Source organism: Melanostigma gelatinosum (genome assembly GCF_949748355.1).
Source record: "Melanostigma gelatinosum genome assembly, chromosome: 19".
NCBI lineage: Eukaryota > Metazoa > Chordata > Actinopteri > Perciformes > Zoarcidae > Melanostigma > Melanostigma gelatinosum.
Genome location: NC_136652.1, coordinates 2,080,026 through 2,101,517, shown reverse-complemented (window position 1 = coordinate 2,101,517; position 21,492 = coordinate 2,080,026). Strand labels below are relative to the sequence as shown.

Sequence of the window (21,492 nt, the reverse complement as noted above, 5' to 3'; positions counted from 1 at the left end):
TATGACAATAAAAATGGTTTCTTCTTCATATACGTTTCCTTTCGAGAAGTAGTATTTTGTGTGAGTGTTTTTTTTAAGGTAGGCTCCTTGGGAGCTTTCAGGCCAGGTTAGATTAAGTGGAAGTAAAGCTGCAAATTAAAGTTAAGCCCAAATAGTTATTGAGGCGTTACTGGTTTACATAAACACTGGAATTAACTGTGAGTGGGCAAAAACAAACTACAGCTGAACTGAGCCACCATCTTTATCATCCCATATGTAAATGTACAGGGTGCAATAAGGAGTTGTGGTAATTGTCAGTTATCTAGAATTTCTCCCATTCTTCACTGCCTGATAACCATCACAAGTCATTGTAAAATAAGGATAGTCTCCATCATGGCAAAATACATCAACAACCAAATTCTTGGAAGACAGTGGGCATTTGGGAAAAATACACCAATCATAAATATAATTTAGACAATTCAAGCCTATGGCTTCAACATTCAGTCTAGCAAGTCGAATATGTCTTAATCCACTACAGGCCAATTTATCAATAATTGTATTGCCATATGTAGCAATTCTGATTACCGTAATCAAACTCATAGGATTGAACAAAAATGCAGACTGTGCCTTTAAATTGTAGCACATACCTCTCAACTTCACAGGATTTAACTTAAGATCAACTTCACTTTTTAAAAATCAAATCCCCAATGGCACATCAGCTACCATCCATCCATCTGGCTTCTTATTAATCCAAAAAGAGAGTTAGATGTCCCTATCCCAGAGTACTAGTTTTTAAGTGCGGAAGGATACCACTAGTGTAGGAAGCAGCCCGGCTGACACTGGAGAATTTGCCGTGGCGGTGTGTGATGGCGTTTCTGATTGGCCGCTGCAGACCTGCAATATTATACTCCATGTGTCGGCCACTTTGATTGGCTACACGGGACCTGCATTGCACCAGGCAGTGGCACTTGACGGAAATATAATAAATATAAATACAGGAAACGTAAAAACCAACGCACCATCCAGCGCCGCGTTTCCAGAGATTCATCAGTGCGTGTAATTATTTGGATTTGTTTGGTCGAGACGGGTGGAAAATGCGACAGGTTTCCATTGGTGCGGGCTAAATGTTTGATAGGCTCGACATGGGAAGTGCGCAGACTTACTATTAGCTACTACAAAGTGTGGTAGGGCTACGTGGAATTAACAATGAAGCGCAGCAGGGTCGGTGCCTCCGTTTTTAAGCGGCACACAACTGTGGCGCGTTGCATTTCACGACCAAAACGAGCCTGTCGTGTTATTTACTGAAGCTAACATGTCTGCCTCCTCCTCAATGAAACGCATAGACTTCGGTAGGTAGAATGACTCCGCAGAATTGGGCAGAGCAGTTGGTATCGTTGTGTTGTCATAATCCTCAAACACAAGTCCTCCGGTCTCTGTGAGGTGGACCTGACACAAGCTCCACCAAGCGGACAAAGTGTAGAAGGCATGAGCGGCTGTGTGCAGCAGCCAGGTGGCAACGCGGAAGGAGGAGCCGCTTTAGTGTTCCCCACTCATAGCGTTGGTTCGGTCTCTTCATGTGTTTGTGTGCAGCACTGTCCTGAACACTAAAACTAGAGCAGAGTAAGTATTATATAGCATATATCACTGTAGTGTATGCTGCAGTACTGTAGCTTGTTTTATTTCATTGTTTTATGTGCATATGCATCAATCATAGGAACCGTTTCCCCGTGGAATCCAGCAAGAGCTGCTCAACTGTTAACAGCTCATGTGGATCCACTGAAGAAATACAAACTTCTTCATTTTCCACATTAACTTGTGGAAGGTCTCCGCGAACATTGCAGCACCATGTGGCACATCTGTGCAGTTCAGAGAGGCAGTGCGCTCCTCTCATCAGGTCAAGGAACTCTAACCCAAGAGGAGCCATTTCATTTGTTAATCATCTGGAACTAATTGGGACTTCTTACTGGATTTCTTCAGTGGTTCGTTTTTTGCCTCAAATTAGATATTGCATAATCAGATGACGTATATTTGTTTGCATCCCCCAGTCACCACCTCACTCACAGGAGTACACACACGGTTGTTTTATTTACACGGTTTGTCCTCTATTGCTCAGGCTCAGGCCATTTAAACATTTAGGAGTGAAGCATTAGTGCAAAGACACGCTGCTGCTCCTGGAGGCAACATCAGAGTAAAACGCTAGTCAGGGTGTGTTGTTTCCGTCTGTCACTCAGATGTATATGTGCACGGTCACCAAGTGTGTGGGAGTCCTATGGAATACTCTAGTAATTAGCAATGAATATTTCTACAAATGAGCGGATTGGTAATTCTTTCAAGCATTCGTCTCGTCTCTGAGCTGTCAAAATAAAAAACATCTCTGAAAGTAAGTTTGCATATTGTTATGATGGATTCCGTTTGTGACACCACACAGAGCCTGAACGAACAGAAAAATGAATGTGATTAATGATCAAGACATTACAGCGATGAACTCAACATACAGGACCTAATCAGACAGGCATGAACAGATGCTGCCTCTGAATGAACAAGAAGGCTCCAGAAAATAAAACAAGATAACTAACACAACACCATCATTTTTTTGTCCTTTAATTCACGTAACGGTAACAGGAGATTGGGATAAGTCAGACATGACATGCACAAAATATATCAAAACTCTCTGGGGAGACAGACACGGCTGCCTCCCATCTTTCACATGGCCATAGATAGAAGGGTGAGAGCAACATCAAAGTTGAGGTTAGAGGTAGAGCCCCTCCGGCGTGCCCTCCTGCTTCTTATACAGGACGTTTTCCTTGGACTTCTTGAAATCTTCGTTGGTGACTTTCATACGGCGCTCACGCAGCGCCATGAGGCCTGCTTCTGTGCAGATGGCCTGGAGGACACAGTGACAGGAGAGATGAACAACAGGGCGATGGCTGCAGCTATTTATGTTATTCAAGTGATTATTGTATCGATTGCTTTGTTATTAAAGGGCAATAATAAATATACAAAAGATAATATAAGACGGGTCTCGTAGATATAGAATAAACATCTTTATTGCTAAATTTGCATAAAACAACTCAACCCATTTAGTAAAGCAAGAACACAAAAAGAAAAAACCTCACTGGAGCAAATAGCTCTGGCCATCATGCAGTGTGCTCGTTTTGCTTTTATTGGCCTACGCATTATTTGAATGATCCAGCTCCTGTTATCAGAGAGAAAACCAGTCTGCAGCTGTGAGTGGACAGGCTCGCTCTTACCTTAATGTCTGCTCCTGATAGGTCATCCTTAGCCAGGATGAGCTCATCAAGGGTGACGTCATCGGCTACTGTCATGCGGCTGGTGTGGATCTGGAAGATCCTCCTCTTGGTCTTCTCATCCGGCAGAGGAAATTCGATCTTACGGTCGATTCTCCCTGAGGAGGGGAGAAGAAAACCAGGTCAATGGACTTTTATAGAGAGCCTTCTAGTCACTCCATGTCTGTATACATGACATCCATCACACTTTTGTCCCTACTGATAGAGGGATCCCTCCTCTGGAGGAGCCGGGATCATCTGCTGCTGCTGTAAACAACTTCTTACACATTTCATTCAGGAGACTAATGCCAATAACTGTCACTCAAAGCTATTGGATGAATAAACATAGCAGTGCTATTGACCAAACACTGATCATGTTTGGTTAGTTCATCAAATATGAATCATTTTACAAAGCAGTTCAGCAAGCTCCTTTGCGATGATGACTCTGCTCACACTTTACTTTTACAGTAAAGCATTTTACAAGCAGATCTGATCGATGATCAGCTGACCATGTTGTCAACAGTCTCTCAAGCAATCAATAAATAACTGGCGTCTTAACCAAATGAATAATGATTTTTGGAATTAGCAAGATTTACAAAAACACCATCACAACATTAATCAAGAAGAACCTTTTGGCTATCTCGTTTTTTTGCAACCAGTGAACAGAGTGTCCATATCTTGACTGAGGAGGAGTTGTCAATCACAGGTAGCGACCTGTCAATCACTGTGTAGCCCCACCCTAAAGCATCCCCTGCTTTATGGTCTGTTTGACTCTGTGGACCATAATGTACTAGATGAACATCATGCTGTATTGAAGAAGACTTGAAACTAGAGACTGAGACCATGAACTCATGTTTACTGAGGTAATAAATCAAGAGAGAAGTAGAGTCATTTTCTCATAGACTTCTATACAACCATCTAATGAGACTCCTACTGACCAGGTCTGATGAGGGCTGGATCCAGGGTCTCTATCCGATTGGTGGCCATGATAACCTTCACGTCTCCCCGGGAGTCAAACCCATCCAACTGATTGAGCAGCTCTAGCATGGTCCTCTGGATCTCCCTCTCACCTCCAGAGTTGGAGTCATACCTACACAACACAGACATATACATTCTTCTTCAGAATTTAGATCTACATCCTCAGACTCCAAGCGCGTCCATCTTGCAGTCCTGTTGTCACAAACACATTTAACTGTGATGTTTGCTGCCTTTTCTATGCGAGGCCTCCCGGCAACATCTACAAGCTAATTTATTATGCACGTCAACATCCAACCAGGCTCCTTCATGCAAGTCAGCCAATATCCGACCTAAAAATGTTACTGTCGTTCTAATGAAAAAGAAAGCTGCTTTTGTATTTTCGACACCGTCCGTTGCCACTGGTCCTGTCGTACTTTTTTTTTCAAATAACAGACAGAAAAGCTACAGCTGCGGCTAGTGGTGTAACGGACCACGGTTGATCCGCGACATTATTTACCGGTACGCTTATAGTATCTATACATCTCTGATAATGTTACAATGTAAACAACCACTCCATGTTTGAATCAACAGGAGACTGGAGGCTCACTTCAGTTACATTCTGATGCCTTCAGGCTCTGTTCAGTGAAAATAAGTACTGGGTGAAGGTACATGAAAAGGTTATCATGATGTGTTCACATGTGATCTGTCAAATGTAGTTTTGGTGAGAAACCTTTTTGAAGATGTTTTCACATGGATATAAAATAGATATTAGAGATGAATTATGAGTCGTTTAACTTCCTAACTCTAAGCAGCTTATTATACATCATTCAAAATAATGACTAGCTTTGTTTCAATTAAAAAAAAATACATTTTTATTAGGTGTGTAACGATACGCGTATTCGTATTGAACCGTTCGGTACGAGGCTCAGTTTGGTACGCATGACGAACCGAATAAGTTTGAATAAAAAAACAAAATTTAAGATTTAAAAAGAATTTTTAAATTTCTTTTATTTAACCAGGTAGTCCCATTGAGATTAAAAAATCTCTTTTGCAAGATGTAAGTAACAATACAAGATGTAAGTAACAATACAAGATGTAAGTAACAATACAAGATGTAAGCAAGATGTAAGTAACAATACAAGATGTAAGTAACAATACAAGATGTAAGCAAGATGTAAGTAACAATACAAGATGTAAGTAACAATACAAGATATAAGTAACAATACAAGATGTAAGTAACAATACAAGATGTAAGCAAGATGTAAGTAACAATACTACATAACATTAAGGGGCAGTTTTTGTTTTTTATGCTTATGTGTTGCTAAGAAGACACCCCAGAAGATGGGTCACTCAGGTATAGTTCCATCATTGTTCAAAGTCAAAGATTAACTTCATGATGTTAGTTGTAATGAATAAATATATTTTAAAATAAAGTACATTTCTCTGGCATTTATAGTTTTCTACTGTACCGAAACGTACCAAACCGTGGCTCCACTGTATCGTACCGAACCCAACCGTGAGTTTTGTGAACCGTTACACCCCTAATTATTATACAAATAATTTAGAATTCTTTATGCTTTACAGACTTCAGAGTGGTTGAAATTATTTTTTTAGTCTGGAGCCTTGTAGGCCAGCTGCTACAATCAAACAACAATATGGATCATCAATGATCGGCATTTAGTTTAGTGGCAAAATAAAAGTGATCAAGGATTTCTAAACGGTAGATCTGCGCCCCTTTATTTTTGTGCTGATCCGATCTTAGAGTTTTATGATCCGTTGCACCACTAGCTGCGGCATTACATCATGCCCTGAAGAACAAATCCATCCTCCTGTAGTTCAATGTGGTGTTAGGTATTGCTAAAAATAAAGCTGTAATATATCAAGGCGTAAACCAGTTACCACACTTACTAATCCAACACCTCAAAGGTGTAGGTTATCACTGCTGTCTCTAAAGTTCTCAGCCTGAAATCGTTTTGTAGAAGTCCGTGTACCTCTTAGTGCCGATGGCATCGATCTCGTCGATGAAAACGATGGAGGGCGCGTGCTCCTCTGCTACCCTGAAGAGCTCTCGGACCAGCTTGGGACCGTCTCCCAAGTACTTCTGGATCAGCTCTGAGCCCACGACGCGCAGGAAGGTGGCTGATGTCTGATTGGCTACGGCCTTGGCGAGCAGTGTCTTACCTGGTACATGCATAACATGACATACATTCATTCTGTGCCACATGTTCAAGTATACTTTTAGCATGAGAACACAAAAACTACATAGCTGTAGCACTAAGCGAGAGTGAAAAGAGACAAGTTAGTTAAGGTCACACGCACACACATCGTTTCATCATAAGTGATTGGAACCGCCCAAAGAAATCAATATATGCGCTTTCTGCAATACTTAATATACGTTTTTTTCAATTGAGATACAATCAAACTTGAAGACACAAACAAAAGTCCTAGTTAAACTGGTCATCATGAAGCTAATAAAAAGGAAGGCTTTATTTCATGTTGTATTATTATTTCCTGGTTAAAAGAACTAGTGGCATCTCTTGATATCAAAGACTATAAGTGTCTCAGTGCATTTATTGTGTTATCCTTGATAAAAATATAGAGCGACATTATATTTTATCATTTCATAAAAAGGTGATAAAGGTTTACAACAATGCAGAGTGCCACCAGCAGCACTGAATAAAGCCAGACATTGTTTAAAATCAGCTTGCATCACCCACATAAGAAAATCTTTTCCAATCTCAACATGCACACTCTGCAATATTTCTAAATAACAGCACGTCACACACTAGAGGATATCATTGACATGATCGTGCCAGAGGGAGCAACACACCACCTCAAGTGATCTTATGAGGAACAGATGTAAACAGAAAGGAGGCCGACGTGGTGCTATGACTGTAGTGATGCTTTGCAGTGAGGGAAAAACATTAGCTGAAGGCTAAATGAGTCCGGATGAAAGTACACATTATATATGAACATATTGTTCTCTTCTCATGGACAACAACAAAACATAGCGACTGACCTCCACAAAGATTAAGCCTTTACAAACTATTCATCCACTTGCCTTTGTGGAGGAATTAAACTGTATTTCTATGCTACTCTATTTGCAACAGTGATTATGTGTAGCTACACATAGTTCTATAGAAATGCACTAGGACCATGTATTGAAATTGACCAATCTGAAATCTCTTTACTTGCTTTCTAAATGAGATCTTGATCAGTATATTTGTAAAAACGACATTTTTTCAAATGGCGTACACTGTGACAAAGGTTGAGTTCACGCAAGCAGTCGCAGAGGTCCATGGCTAATTATACTGCTTTAATGAAGCCCCCCACCCCCCGCTGATAATCTCTTTTGAATCATTACAACAACTGTGTAACACTGGCTGTAGAGCCCTTTTTCCACAGCAGCCCTGAGAAGCTGGCAACAGTCTCTCACCTTCCCTGCTGTGGTGCCCTTTAAAAAGTCCCTAATGACCTCAATGGGATTTGCCTGTGACATCAATCTAGGGAAAATACACCTTTATCTCTGAATTTCCCTTGAAAATGACTTGATTAAACAGAAAAACTTGAAGGTTAGGGTATATACTGTGGTACCACATGTTAGGGAAACAATATCAGTGCTTCATAAAGGGGGTACAATGAACTGGGTGGAAGGTAAAGTAGATTAATAAAATGTTACATTCTTGCTTCCTATAACTGCCTGTGAGAGCCACTGTTGGTCCCATGTTTAATGAAGCACTCACCTGTGCCAGGAGGTCCATATAGGATGACACCTTTGGGAGGCTTTATGCCCATCTCCTCATAATACTCTGGATGTGTGAGAGGCAGCTCCACCGACTCCTATTAAAACCAACAGAAACAGCACCGTCAACCTCAAGGAAAATATGTTACCAAATATTTCAACCTTCAAGTTGATGTAAACAGGTCACTGTGAAAGCTACGAAAAGCATTATCCATACTCTGGTCAATATTTGTGTTTAGAGAACTAATAATGAAGATGGGGAGCAGAGAAATGATTTATGCTCCAAAAGTGGATGCAGATAATCTGTTTTGAGATGGACGAGCCGTTCATGCAATAATTACCGTACCTTGATCTCCTGGATCTGATTGTCCAGCCCGCCGATGTCAGCGTAGGTTTCTTGTGGGGCCTTTTCCACCTTCATCACCGTCACCAAGGGATCAGTGTCATCCATCAGCACACCAATCACAGCATGAACCTGCAAGCGCCACACAAACACAAGACAAATGTGAATGGTATTACAGCTGAGATTATAAAAGTGTTTTGGGGAAATGTCGGATACTTATTGACCCTAGATCGATGAATAGTAGAGCAGTGTCAGCGTTAAATTATGTAGTTAGGAAGTGAAGTAACTGTAATTATTCCTTGTTATTGTCTTGAATAGTACTCTTTAAAACAAAAGGTATTTTGATAAAAATGAATGCATTATTAAAATGGTAAACTTCAATAAGGATTCTCACTAAATATCACCTTATGGTTGAGCAGGACAGAGCAGCCCGGTTCCAGCAGATCCTTATCCACAAAGGACAGGATGCTGACATAGTGCTCTGATCCCACTGAGGTGGAAACGATGGCGTGGTTGTCATCGATGATTTCCTCCAGAGTGCCGACAGACATGGGGGTCCCCCGCAGGTCGTCCACCTTTGACCTCTCCTCCTGCAAAAAAGATAAGACTAGGATTAATATAAAAGAAAAATAGCGGGAGAAGTTGAGATTGTCTGTTCTGTATTGTTGTATAGTTTGACCAAAGTTCAATAAAGTGTATATACATTAAAAAAACAACAGTATTATTGTACCGAAATATCATAACAGTGCAAAGGCAAGTTAGGCAAATGTGTAACAAGGGCTGACCTCCTGTTTCTCTTCCAGAGGCTTCATCTGCTCCTGGTTTCTGATGAACTCCTCCTCCATCAACAGGTAGTCCTTGATCCGCTCCTGCTTCAGCAGCTTCAGACGGCATTGAGTGTGAGGGGTGACTGGAAGACAAACACAGGCCAGCACATTTAAAGTGTACATTAAAAACTGACATACACCAACTTTGTGGTCTCTTTTTAAATTCAATAATGCCAAAATATGGACAGTTGATTCTATTTACAAACTCTCTACCAGCTATGTCAGGGAAACAGAATTCCCAGTTGTATCCAGTGAGATCAAATAGAGCTCGGCAGGAGACCTAAGAACTGAGTCAGGCCACCAGTCAGAAAAAACACGTCTTCACGAGACTCTGCTTTTTCAGTTCCTTACCTAATGGTAGTTTACTGGCAGCATCTGGTCCCTTGGTCTTCTTCTTTCTCTTGCCAACTCTGGTGGGAATTGGAGGCTCATATTTTTTCTTCTTATCCTTCGATTGGGACAAAGTGGGATGACACATGTCAGAAAAGGTAACCAATCATATACAGTGTTTAAATATGTGTCCGTTACCTTGGCACAAACATCCCTACAAGATATGGTAAATTAACTAGTACTTTTAGAGCTCTTTCTAGTCTTCTGACCACTCAAAGCTCCTTAACACGACATGTCATCACTCACCCATTCACACACTGATGGCAGGAGTTACCATGTAAGGTGCTATCGTTCCTGCCCATCAGGATATTCGTCTACATTTAGTACAGAAGCATTTAATACTTTTCACATAAGCTTTTGAATAAAGCCAGTGGTCTACACTGGACCACAGTGTTAGCAAACAGCATGTGTGGCTGGCTGGTCAGATAGTAAGAAGAAAAGAAGCACCACAAAAAAGTCTTACAATACTATATTGAGTAGATAAATATCAGGCATAATACATTTCAGTTTGACCAAATGATTCAGGTCTAATTGTGATTTAAAACCACCATAATTATCAGTTAAATCATCACAAACGAATAATATGTGGCTACCATAACAGGTTCAGACGCTAGCTAGCAGAAGCTGTGTCATTCTCACCTTATCGTCCTTCTTGCCTCCTCCCGGACCGTGGCCTCCACTCTGGCTTTGCCCCTAAAATAAGATCAGACATGCGTGAATAAAGATGAGAGGAAACGCATCTATCAGTGCATTGTGATCTTTAACGATAATGTTCGAAATTTCCCTTTCTAAATAACGTTAGCTCATTAGCTGAGCTGTTTATAGTCAAGTTGACGTTAGCTGACTTCGCCGTTAACCATACCTGCCAGGATAGCTAAATTCAACACGCTAGCTACATTGTATTACTGGAGAGACTAACTTTGACATTGTCATCAATGATATAACATCAAACACTTAGGAAAGGGGAAAAGGCTACCTTTCTAACATGAATGACTATGCTAGTTACAGCTAGGACAACGACTGTTGCCAAACGAGAGAAATACTAATGAAGCTAACGTTAGCCTTCGGCTAGGAGGCTCTAACCTACTTTTAATTCTGTTGTTACATCACAAATCAGACATAAAGCCGCCTGAAACTATATGGCAGCACAACTGTTAACGTTTCAAGTATTATGAGCAATGCTGTATCAACGAATAAAGCGTTTACAAAAATAAAAATACGAGCCGCAGAGAAAACTGCTTGCTCACTTACCATTGCTACTTGTCGCACTAAAGTGACGACAGAGGGTAAGGCAACACCAAGGGACAAAAGTTAAACTCATTTGGCAGGATGCTGGAAGAGTCTAATGTGAAGCCACCAGATAAAGCTATTTTTACAGGCCTACAACAATACTATGCCGTTCAGGTTTGATTACCATTATAAACAATATTGTGCACGTATATATATATATATATATATATATATATATATATATATATATATATATATATATTATATTATATTATATATATATATATATATATATATATATATATATATATATATAGTTATATTTATAAAATATCTATAACTTTTGATGACATCACATTTTCAAGTCAAAGATTTTCAGTGCAGCTTCCACAGTGGTCTAAATTCATTAGAATAACACACTGTGCGGTTGTTTTTCTTTCAACTTTATTCAACTCATTTTAATGAACATCACATCTCATGTGTTGTCATGGTGAAATTTCAATTATTGCACATTGTGGCTGAGTATTGGTGAACCATGAGCAGGTAAAGAAGCACACTATCAGTTGATTCTTGTATTTTGTTAAGACTTCATGGCATTTATTGTATGCCATGAAGTTCAGCAAATGAACCAGAAAGGTTAATGCCGTCTAGAACATGTTAACACTGAAAGACTCAAACTTAACCAAACAGGGTAGAGTTTAATGTATACCTTTAATGACAGCATCCTCAGTATTGCACAATGTCTCAAACATGGGTGCTCAACAAGAGAATGGACTAAAGCTGCAGAAATAATATTGTCTTTTTTTTCACTATTTGCGTGCTATTTACCCTCCCAGTCACACTCATGCACATGATCATTAATTGTATGCACAACATTGACAATGCATTCCACCCATTCTAATTTAGTCATTATGATAATTAGCTAATTGTGCAGGGCTGTCACTATTTACGTATGTGCTACAGCTAATGCCTCAGACATGTCTGTATGTGTGCAAGGCCATTGCTTGACAGCCACTAAGCTGAACTGGGCTTAACAGATATAACATTGCATCTTACAATTTATATGTAACATATAGTCATAAGGACAATATGTCCACTTTCATTTATTCTCAGAATCGTTACTCAGGTACAGTGTTTTCACACCTTTTGTGAACATAATAATAAAACCTATGAAGTGTATTACCGCTGAGCCATGAATGGCGGTGTAAAACTGAGACCCCCTCTGCAGCGCAGCAGAATAAAACCACACTGTCAAATCTCACATGACTATTCCATTAGAGTGTGTTTCAAATTGTCTCCAACACAGTGGGCAGGACAGCAGTAATTCTTTGGGAGTTGCGGTGACTGAGAAAAGAGCTTCAACAAAGAGTCTTTGTATGTCTGCATCTGTCCGAGTCCGTCCTGTCCCACACACACACGCACTTGTGCACACGTACACAAAGCTATTATTTATCTGTGTAGCGACAGCTTCTCGGACATATTCTCTCTATTTGGCTATCTTATGTGTGTGTTTGTGTGTGCATGGCAATGGCAAAGCAACTTCTTTGCAGTTAATGTGTCAGATTCTGATTCTGTCTGAAGGGGAGATTGTCTCTATTGGATATTGGAGTTCAGTATTTGAGAATTTGTCCGGCAATTTGTCCGGCAAGCTAACTGGGCTAAATGTAAGCTCAAATGTAAGCTCAAAGTCAGTCCCTCCGCCGGCATGTTATGAACAATGTCTGTCTTTTGTCCTTTTGTGTACTGCACCTAGACTACAGGTAAAACATAAACCTGACGCCGCTGAGCTATAATCAAATAATAATCTCCGAAGCGATTTGTATCACTGCATTTATCAACACCAACCGCCCACAGGCCTGAACAACAATGTTAGCATAATGTCCAGCAAATGCCAAAGTTAACAGGTGTCATCTCAGACCCTGAACACCACCAATACAGCCAGAGATAGGTCTGTTTGTTTCATAATGAGGTTCTTTGAAGGGTTTTGTCTTCTGTTTGTCCTGATAATGAATGAAAGCAATGCCAAGAGGGAGGCTATTGAATGGCAAATAACATGGATGTGAATCATGTGTGTCTGAGTCACCGATGATGTGAGTGAGATTGCAATTGATATACGTATTTATATTTTGCCATAATTGTAAAATTAGGCGTTCTGCATTAACTGTAAACCAGCTTTATGTAATAACTAGACATGAAACCAAACAGCCATTTGAATAAAGCTATTTTCATATCAGACACGGTTTTGGTTGGTATACCCGTGAGTATTGTGAAGTACGATGGATGAGTGGAAGTTGAGCTGCGAAGTAGCATGTACTGCATCATGTTTTTAAGGCTCAGATACAAGGGCTCTAGGCAGGCTTTTTTTTTCATTACCATGGAAACTGACTTCCTCACGGGAGAACATTCCGGCAAACTGAGCCTGGTCCAGATGTGAGACTCCAGCAAACTATCATGCATCATTAATGTAGCCATGTTCTTGACAGGGACGCTGGTTGCTGCTGGAGGCCAACTTGCTTGTCGATGGAAAAGATGAATTAGTCATAAATTCAATCTTGTACACCACCCAAGTCTCCTGTTTCCCAGGAAGTGTCAATTTGTCCCTACATGTCTCATTCTGTTATCCTTTTGTAACTTTCAAAAAGGATTCAGGCTGTTTCCCTATCTGTCAACGCTAGTCTCTGCCAGCCGGTTGTTCATGATGCCAAGGGCGCCCACCCCTCCTGAGAACCCGTTCTGGCGTGAACTGGAGCTGGACTGGCGCGGGTGCCCGATGGCCATCTCCGAAAGCTGCTTCTGCATAATGGCCAGATTCACCTGCAGGAGGAGAAAGAGATAAAGAAATCAACAGAGGAGAAAATATTTGCTGTCTCTGTTGGGAAGTCAAGTGTGCAACCGGTGAAGCCTTGCCAAACAGTGATGAATACAATGTGTTTGCGGCAGCCACATCTGATTTCACAGGTGTGATATCAGGCTACCAGATGGGGTGTTTTTGGTCGATTTATGTGAGCAAAGATGACAAGTACTGAATAAGTGTGACTGACAGAAACCAGATGTTCACTCTCCCACACATCAACCTTTCTGTTTCATTTTTCACTCTACAAAGCCATATGTAGAGAATGTATATAGCTGTGCTGTTTTACATGTGTTTAGTCAATATTAAATCAAATGTAAAGGAGCTGTTTTACACAATTATGTGTATTTTTACGAATGCTTACTACGCAGCATGTCGATGTCGTTAGACATATAAAGCCGATGGGCAAAGCCTACTTACTTTGGTGACCCCCTGACTTACTCTGGCACTACTTTGAGATTAACGGTTTACATTTTTAGTGAAATGTTTCAACAAACATTGGATGGAATGCCATGACATGTGTTAAAAACCATCAGGATGAATTTTAATAACTCTGGTGATCCACCTGATTATTCATCTGACACCATCATGAGGTCAAAATCTAAATTCGTCCAATACTTTGGTTTGTTACTGCCATTAGCATGCTGAATTTAGCATTTAGCTCAAAGCACAGCTGTGCAATAATGCTGGTATTGCTGTAGACTCTTAATTCTTTTTTAACTAAAACAATGAGCCTTAAGGCCTTTACACTCCACGGGGGTGACGAATAAAACAGCACAAAAATGCGAAATACTTGCCGGTGAATATTATATATTTGACATTTGAGTTTGCGACAGAAGCACTTTTTCCAAAATTGATTTGAAAGGATTTGCGCAGAAGACTGACCCACAGGATTATATCGGCTCCAGAGAAGCCTCTGGCAGTCTGTCTTGGGTAAACTGTTGTTAATCCTAAACTTTGTAAGATAATTTATTGAGTTTTCGTTAAACTAAGTGCTCTGAGTGAATCTGAGTTCACTTTGGTAAACAGGATATGTGGCGAGGGCTTTTATTGTGAAAGGTAAGAACTGAGGAAGTGGATCTGGTATGCGCTGCCTTTGTCAAGGTTGAAAGGACTAATAAACTGTGCGTTCCAATACCTGATATCCATTAATCCATTAAGTAAGGTAGAGAAATACATAGTATGTCAAATGCAGTAAATACCAGCATTGTAACCTGCATTGTAACCTGCAGTGTAAAGCCTGCATGCTCTGCTGGCTATTCTGACCCTCAATCCATCCAGTGGATATATGAGCTTGATGGTCAAAGCTCAATGTGCCATATTATCACAAAGTAGTATGTCTCAATTGAATGCACACTGCCTGCAACATTATGCACTTCGTAAGGGCAATTGCAGTTTTACTAAAAGTTTTTTAAAAAGTATGCGATTTGCAACGCAGTGCATGTTTGCATTCTAGGTTGGAACCCAATCCCACAGGAAGAGCGCCCGGGCTTTGAAGCAAACTTTACACCGTGGTCAAACTGTGGAATTACTATTTCAAGGTCCATCATGTGATGCCAGCCCTAACGCTTATAGTTATAGTAAGGCTCAGGTTTGCCTTGGACCAGCCCTAGATATGCTGCAGTAGGCCTAGACCAGGGGTTTCAAACTCATCTATTGCACTTCTGTCCCTCCTGATAGAGGGATCCCTCCTCTGTTGCTCTTCCTATGGTTTTTTCCTTTTTCTCCGTGTCCTACAAGTTTAACCTGTACCTAAAGTGATGGACATGTTGTTACTGAATAGTCCTTTAGAAATATTGGAAATAAACATATTTGTACCAGAGCTGCCATGTTTAAATAAGCTGCTCATGGTTTCTAATAATCAGGTGGTATATCAGTGTTATAATGACACACTCTTGTTTAAAGGGTTTATATTTACAGGATTCAGAGCATTAATATAGCATCACAGAATTATTTGTTATGTCAATATATAGAAGAGACTGAGCAGAGAATGAGGTCACTCTGTGTGTGTGTGTGTTCTCCTTGCCTTGTTGATATGGTAGTACATGTACGGCGGGGAAAGCTGATAATGCCGTCCCGACCGACAGCATCGTTGCGGAAGTGTAGCGCCCACCCTCCAGTTCCCCCTCAGGTAATCACGGTTAGCACTGTTGCCATTCTTTGCACTGTTCGCACAGTTAGCTGCTAGCTGCTAGCCACCAGCTCAGCCATCACCATGTGGGAAGTCATGTGGAGTCACTAAAATGCATTTACCATCTTTAAGGTATGTAAGATATTGTATACTGTGTTCGTGGCCTATAACATGTTTTCACATTTGAATGACTGTTATTTGAATGGTTTTACCATTATCAGTTAATTCACATCCTTCCAGTAGTACACCATTTAGTCTTCTAATTACTCTGAGATTGAGTTTTTCCAGTTCAGAATGATCCTGCGGTGAATGAGCACTGCTTTGACATTCAACAGCTCACACTGCTCATTCGTCTGGTCTGAAAAGTGGGCTAGCAGTTATGTAAATGTTTGGACAATTGACACCTCCGAGCGGCTTTGAGGGCTGTTGAAGGGGCGATAGCAGTGGAGTAAGGCCATTGGTATTCAGATATATTTTACACATAATACAAATGTAGCCGAGAAAACAGCAGCAAACAAATACATTTCTGCTGACTGGAAGTCCTTATCGACATATTAATCACAATGTGTAACCTTGGTTAAACTGTTGATCTTGCATATTTTCATTCTATTTAGACAGTAACTAAGATCATTTAACATTGGTTTCAATAATTAAATAATAAGTACGGACAGGCCGTGATATGTAACGTGATATGTTACATCCTGGATTGACAGCCATGCAGGAAAGCTGCGATAGAGCATTCAACATTCGATGGAGCTGATGATGAAGGAGATGACCGAGAGCGGGGTGAATAAGCAGTTAATGACCACAGGGAAACAGTTGTTGACTGAATGTCCTTTCTGCTACTCTTGTGAGCAGTTGAATCACTCTAATTACTCTGGGGGATCACTGAATGTCTTGCATGTAACACATGTGATTGTATTAGGCGGGTTGAATGTCACACTGCTGTCAGCCACAACCTGCTCCAGCCCTGAAGCACTCACCTTGTTGGCTGCCAGGAAATCCCTCATGGAGATCATCTCCCCAGACATCCTGCGCCCAGTGTCAGTCTCACTTTCGTTGATGGCGTCTGTCTCGATGGAGGGGTCCCTGCGGGCGCGTAGGTGACCGGGGGCCACCACGTTCCGCCGGGGTCGCCGGTGGGGGTGGTCACCCCTACTGGGAAAACAGCAGCGGCAAGGGGCCTCCAGGCTCCTCAGCAGCCAGTTGAGGACCTGCTTGATGACAATGGAGATGACGTTGAAGAGGGAGTAGATGCAGCAGACGCCGGTCAGGATGAAGAAGAAGTTGCCCAGCCGATATGCGGCCGTGGCGTGGCCCTCGTAGACGACCCGCTGGCTGCTCACCATGTCTCCAAAACCAATGGTGCTGAAGGCCACAAAGCAGAAGTAGAGCGAGTCCAGGTAGCCCCAGCCCTCTGCTGCCGAATACATGAGCGAGGCACAGCAGGACACCAAGATGGCTGCCCCTCCAAGAATGAGCATGACGCAGTAGACCGAAGGCTTCCAGCCAGCCAGATCCTGATTTTTTCCTCCTCCACTTCCCCCAGCTCCGCCTGCTCTGTTTCCCCCAGAGACCCGTTGGCCATTTGGAGGCCACATAGCTTTGTTATGGCGTCGTTCGTGACAAGACTTGAGGACCACGGCGATGACGGTGATGACGCGCTCCAGGAAGAGGTTGAAGAAGAGGATGGTGGCTGCACAGCCGAGTAGGCCGTAGAACATCAGGAAGACTTTTCCTCCAATGGTGGCAGGAGTGGTCATCCCAAACCCTGAGATACACACGAAACATTATGCACGAAGAAATCTACGTGCAGATAAACTGAATGAACACTGAGTTGAACACATTGAAGTACTTGACCTTCACCGGTGCAAGTATCTCTGAATAAAGAATCAACTAATAACTTTACTAAAAAACTACCATCTCTTGAAAAACACATTTAGTGCCCCTATTTTATTTAAACTCACACACACTTACAAATGAGTAAATGAATGGGTCATTGTAGAGAAGATGAGCGTGTCCATTGCTTCCAGCTGCTTTGATCTACTTTTTAAACCAAACTCACATCCTCTCTGTCATTAAAAGAAAATGTCTGATCTCCTATTCTTCCAAGGGAAAATCATAATCACACAATTACTTTGACCGCCTGGGTTGCCATTAATGACACCATCTTCTTCTCTCTTCGTCTCTTTGTAACTCACTTAAAGAGCTGCGGTGTTTTCAGTCCAAGCACATCACAGCAATTAGTCCCAAAGTGTGGGTTAGTCTCACATTTCACTGTAGTCCCTCCAGTCATTTGCAGTGTAAAAGACCCACGGGGCCACATTCACATCTCAATTTCATCATTTTCTCGTATTCTTATAGGTAAAAATAACCCATTAAGCTATTTTTACTCTGAGATGCTGCTAGAGTGTGATTTCAACATTGTCTCTTGTGAAAAGACAGATGAACAGAATGGGAGTCAAACTGAGAGGTCTTTCCATCGACTGAACCAGTCTCAGTGATCCTTCATCCCTCATTTAACACTGAAAGCTCAATGAAGCACTATCTGTCTCTCTGTCTGTTCATAGCATTGTTGAAAATGTGAACACATACTGTTATTTGTAAGGGTATTACAGAGTCACAGTCACATGCACAGTGTGCATGTGACTCTTCTCACTAGAAAACGAGATACATGTTACTGCATCTCGTGGCATGGAAAACATACTCTGAGGACTTGATTGCCTCCGCATTCAAATTTGTTCTCAAGGTGCTATTTGAGGTTTTCTTCACGACAATCAAGCCAAATGGGATGCTTTTTTAAGGATGTCTTTTTCTTTCATTGTTTCATATGCTCGGTTGAATGTGATGTTGATTAAATAAAATATGCATCACATGACAGTCAGAGAAGATAGTGTGCTACTGTGTCAATATCTACTCTGTGATAACACAGTCCTGACTTCTATCTTCCGAACGCAACATCACTCATTCAGGCAACAGTTTGTCTTTTTAGGAAGTATGCTGGAAGTATATCTGTCTGTTAAATATCAAGCCACAACAAGCAACTAGTTAGCTTAGCACAGAGACTGGAGATGGGAAGAGGGCAAGGTTGTGTATGATTGGCTGATGACTGATGAATGAAAGACATGTTTTTTTCCAGGGAAAGTGTGTATTTTTTGTGCAATGGGCCTTCAGAACAATGGGTGTTTGTTTTCAGGATAACGGGCTGTTGAACAAATGGGCTTTCGGTCCAATGGGACATTTTTTGGAGTATTGGGCTGTGGAACAATGGCGAGATATCTCCTCTCACTTTGCAACTCTACAAAGTACAGGTTTAACAGATGCATGAGAGTGGTAAAGACCCTCTTATCTTCTCATCTCAGAATGAGCGCATTAACCAACATTTCAAACTGTTGACTTCAATTAAAAAGGAAAACAATTTATGCACAGTGCTATTCCATATTTTAATGAGGTCATTCAGCCAAATAAAGTTTAATGATTGCAATTCAAACCTTTGTTGCTATTCACTGATGCATCTACATCAGTGGTGCTCTAAACATGAGGACTAGCACTATATGTGCATATATCTCTGTGATTGTAAACTTCAGCAGAAGAGAAAGTGGGGTACAGCATACGGTATCTCTACAGGAGGTTGATCAATGATGACATCACGTGATTTTATGACAATGCAACTGTCATGTATAAGATCTGAGATGAGATGCAATCTTGTTACGGTTATTGATCAGCAGGTCAATTACTTACTGGACCTTGTAGAGATGAGTGCTACTTGATGAAATATGTGATCAAGTTTGTGGTTATCGCTGCTACTCTGTCAGAGGTCTCAGGAAAGTGCAGAGGAAAACAATGTGTTTGATTTGAAAATATGTATTTTCATCTTGAAAATTGTTGGTGGCTTTAGGAATCATGGGAGAATAATGGGATCACTGTTGCGATCACCTCTTTTTATGCTGCCATCAATCACAGTGTGTGAAGTGAAGAACTTGATACGGGTCCTTCATCAACATAACTCTTATTTAAATGGTGATGCCCTGTCAAACTGTCAATCATCATTCATCAACTCACACCAATCACAGATGTTGAAACAGCACTACCTGTCAGGCACTGAGGGGACAACGCAGAGTGAGCATGTATAAATCAGAATATGGACAACAAAAGGTCCTCACTGTCACTGTGTCTAACCGTGCTGTTGGTAAGAGGGATGTCTCTGTATCTCTACTCTGTCCTGACAGTCCTGGACACAGCCAGTGCTGGAAGAGACAACCGGCTGTCAAGGATAAATCTTATTCTGATGCAGACATTAAGTTTGGTCGAACACACTGACTCAAATCGCAGGTTCTAATTCATGACTAAGAGATGTTGCACAGCTAATGTTACTTTATAAATGACTTGAAGTGGATCTCTTAACAGATACGTGGAAAGTGGAGGTCTTAAAACAGCCGCGATAGCACAACTGGTATTGTTTTCCCCTTGTGGGTCTGAGTCATCATGGCAAAATATGGAGACACCTGCTGTAGCAGGAACTAGCTCTGAGGAGGTGTGAGTACTTTGCCAGGTGCTAATATGTCTGCCTGTCTGTGGACAGATTTTGTCACTACGATAGCGTCAAACTACAAGTGTGTAGGTGAGATCAAAATGAAGGCCGAGTTCAAAGATAGGTGTCCAAGCAAGGGCGGTGGTAGGAACACACACACACACACACTTTATGCCCTGGCCCGATTTGGCATCGCGGCTGGTCTGAAGATGGTCTCGAGTTATGTTTCAGTTCATTCAGGTGAGCCATGGCTAGTGTGTGGGACCAGAGCCACCATTACTGCTGCTATGACCCTCACATAACCTGCTTCTTACATCCCTCCAACACAAAGTACAGTGAGGGGGTTAGTTTGCCGATTCATTTGCTATCATTTTGGCTCATGGGAAGTGAGTAATAGTGAGTGTTTGCAAAAGAAGGAAAACTGTACAATGCAACATTTCTAAAAGCGACTCATGAGTCACTTTTACAAATGTAAAAAATGGCTACAACTTATTTAATTTAATAACATGCAAATGCACACACGTAGTCTACGTAGTTCATAAGTGATGATGGTCTCAAAGAAATTCAATGGTGGATTTTTAAATATTGATGATAAAAAGATGATAGAGCTGACGGGGATGCTGCGTTTGACACTCTTTTTAAACGCCATCTCACCAATGGTTGATACTACAGTTCCCACGAAGTAAAAAGCGCCGGTGAAGTCCCATCGAGGTCTGACTGTGTCCACACGGATACCCGCTACGTTCGCCTCCTCGTAGTTCCTGAGGAAGTTATTCAGGTCTTTCTTACTCAGGTTGTAACTCTGACTGAAATACTCGAACCTCTGCGTCCAGCGCTCCTTCGCCTCGCGCTCCTTTGGCTGCTCCAGCGCGGAGAAGACTGCGGCTCCACAAAGGAGATAGAAGATGATGAACAAAGCCAGCAGCAGGAACCTTGCGTTATCCTCGTTTATTGGACCGGAGCCGCAGCAGCAACCACTCCTACATGCCATTATGTTGCTGTTGTCACGGCGATGCAGCTGCTGCGAGGGACCTGTGGCATGGTGGTCTCGAAAACAACGCAGAGTCTTGTCAAGAAACGTTGACAAGATATTCTACGACAGAAAAGTCCTGTGCAATACAATTAAATTGTTCGGGCAGGTTATGATCGATTTTCCCAAAGGCTGTGGATTTAGCATTTTGCTCACGAGATTCTATCCGAGTCTAACGACTCCTCAGTTTATCT

The 21,492-nt window shown here is 41.5% G+C and overlaps 2 protein-coding genes across 2 annotated transcripts; both read right to left on the bottom strand.

The window, feature by feature from the left end:
- Positions 1-2,563: 2,563 nt before the first annotated feature.
- On the bottom strand, positions 2,564-10,793 carry LOC306793767 (26S proteasome regulatory subunit 4). Its single transcript, XM_079291531.1, has 11 exons — positions 10,777-10,793; positions 10,165-10,218; positions 9,487-9,583; positions 9,094-9,218; positions 8,713-8,898; positions 8,312-8,440; positions 7,967-8,063; positions 6,215-6,404; positions 4,205-4,356; positions 3,231-3,385; positions 2,564-2,863 (listed from the first exon to the last, which is right to left on the bottom strand). The coding sequence occupies exons 1-11, from the start codon at positions 10,777-10,779 to the stop codon at positions 2,729-2,731; spliced, it is 1,323 nt and encodes a 440-aa protein (XP_079147657.1). The 5' UTR covers positions 10,780-10,793; the 3' UTR covers positions 2,564-2,728.
- Positions 10,794-13,413: 2,620 nt separating this feature from the next.
- Positions 13,414-21,259, bottom strand: kcnk13b (potassium channel, subfamily K, member 13b; the record flags this gene model as incomplete). Its single annotated transcript, XM_079290642.1, has 3 exons — positions 13,414-13,569; positions 16,721-17,508; positions 20,923-21,259. The coding sequence occupies 3 exons, from the start codon at positions 21,257-21,259 to the stop codon at positions 13,414-13,416; spliced, it is 1,281 nt and encodes a 426-aa protein (XP_079146768.1).
- Positions 21,260-21,492: the final 233 nt, after the last annotated feature.

Bases quoted from the DNA above. Each gene is read 5' to 3' on its own strand.
- LOC306793767 (XM_079291531.1), bottom strand. The intron at 8,441-8,712 runs GTGATATTTAGT...TGGCGCTTGCAG, and splicing joins CTGTCCTGCTCAACCATAAG to GTTCATGCTGTGATTGGTGT. The intron at 6,405-7,966 runs GTGAGTGCTTCA...TGCATGTACCAG, and splicing joins ATATGGACCTCCTGGCACAG to GTAAGACACTGCTCGCCAAG.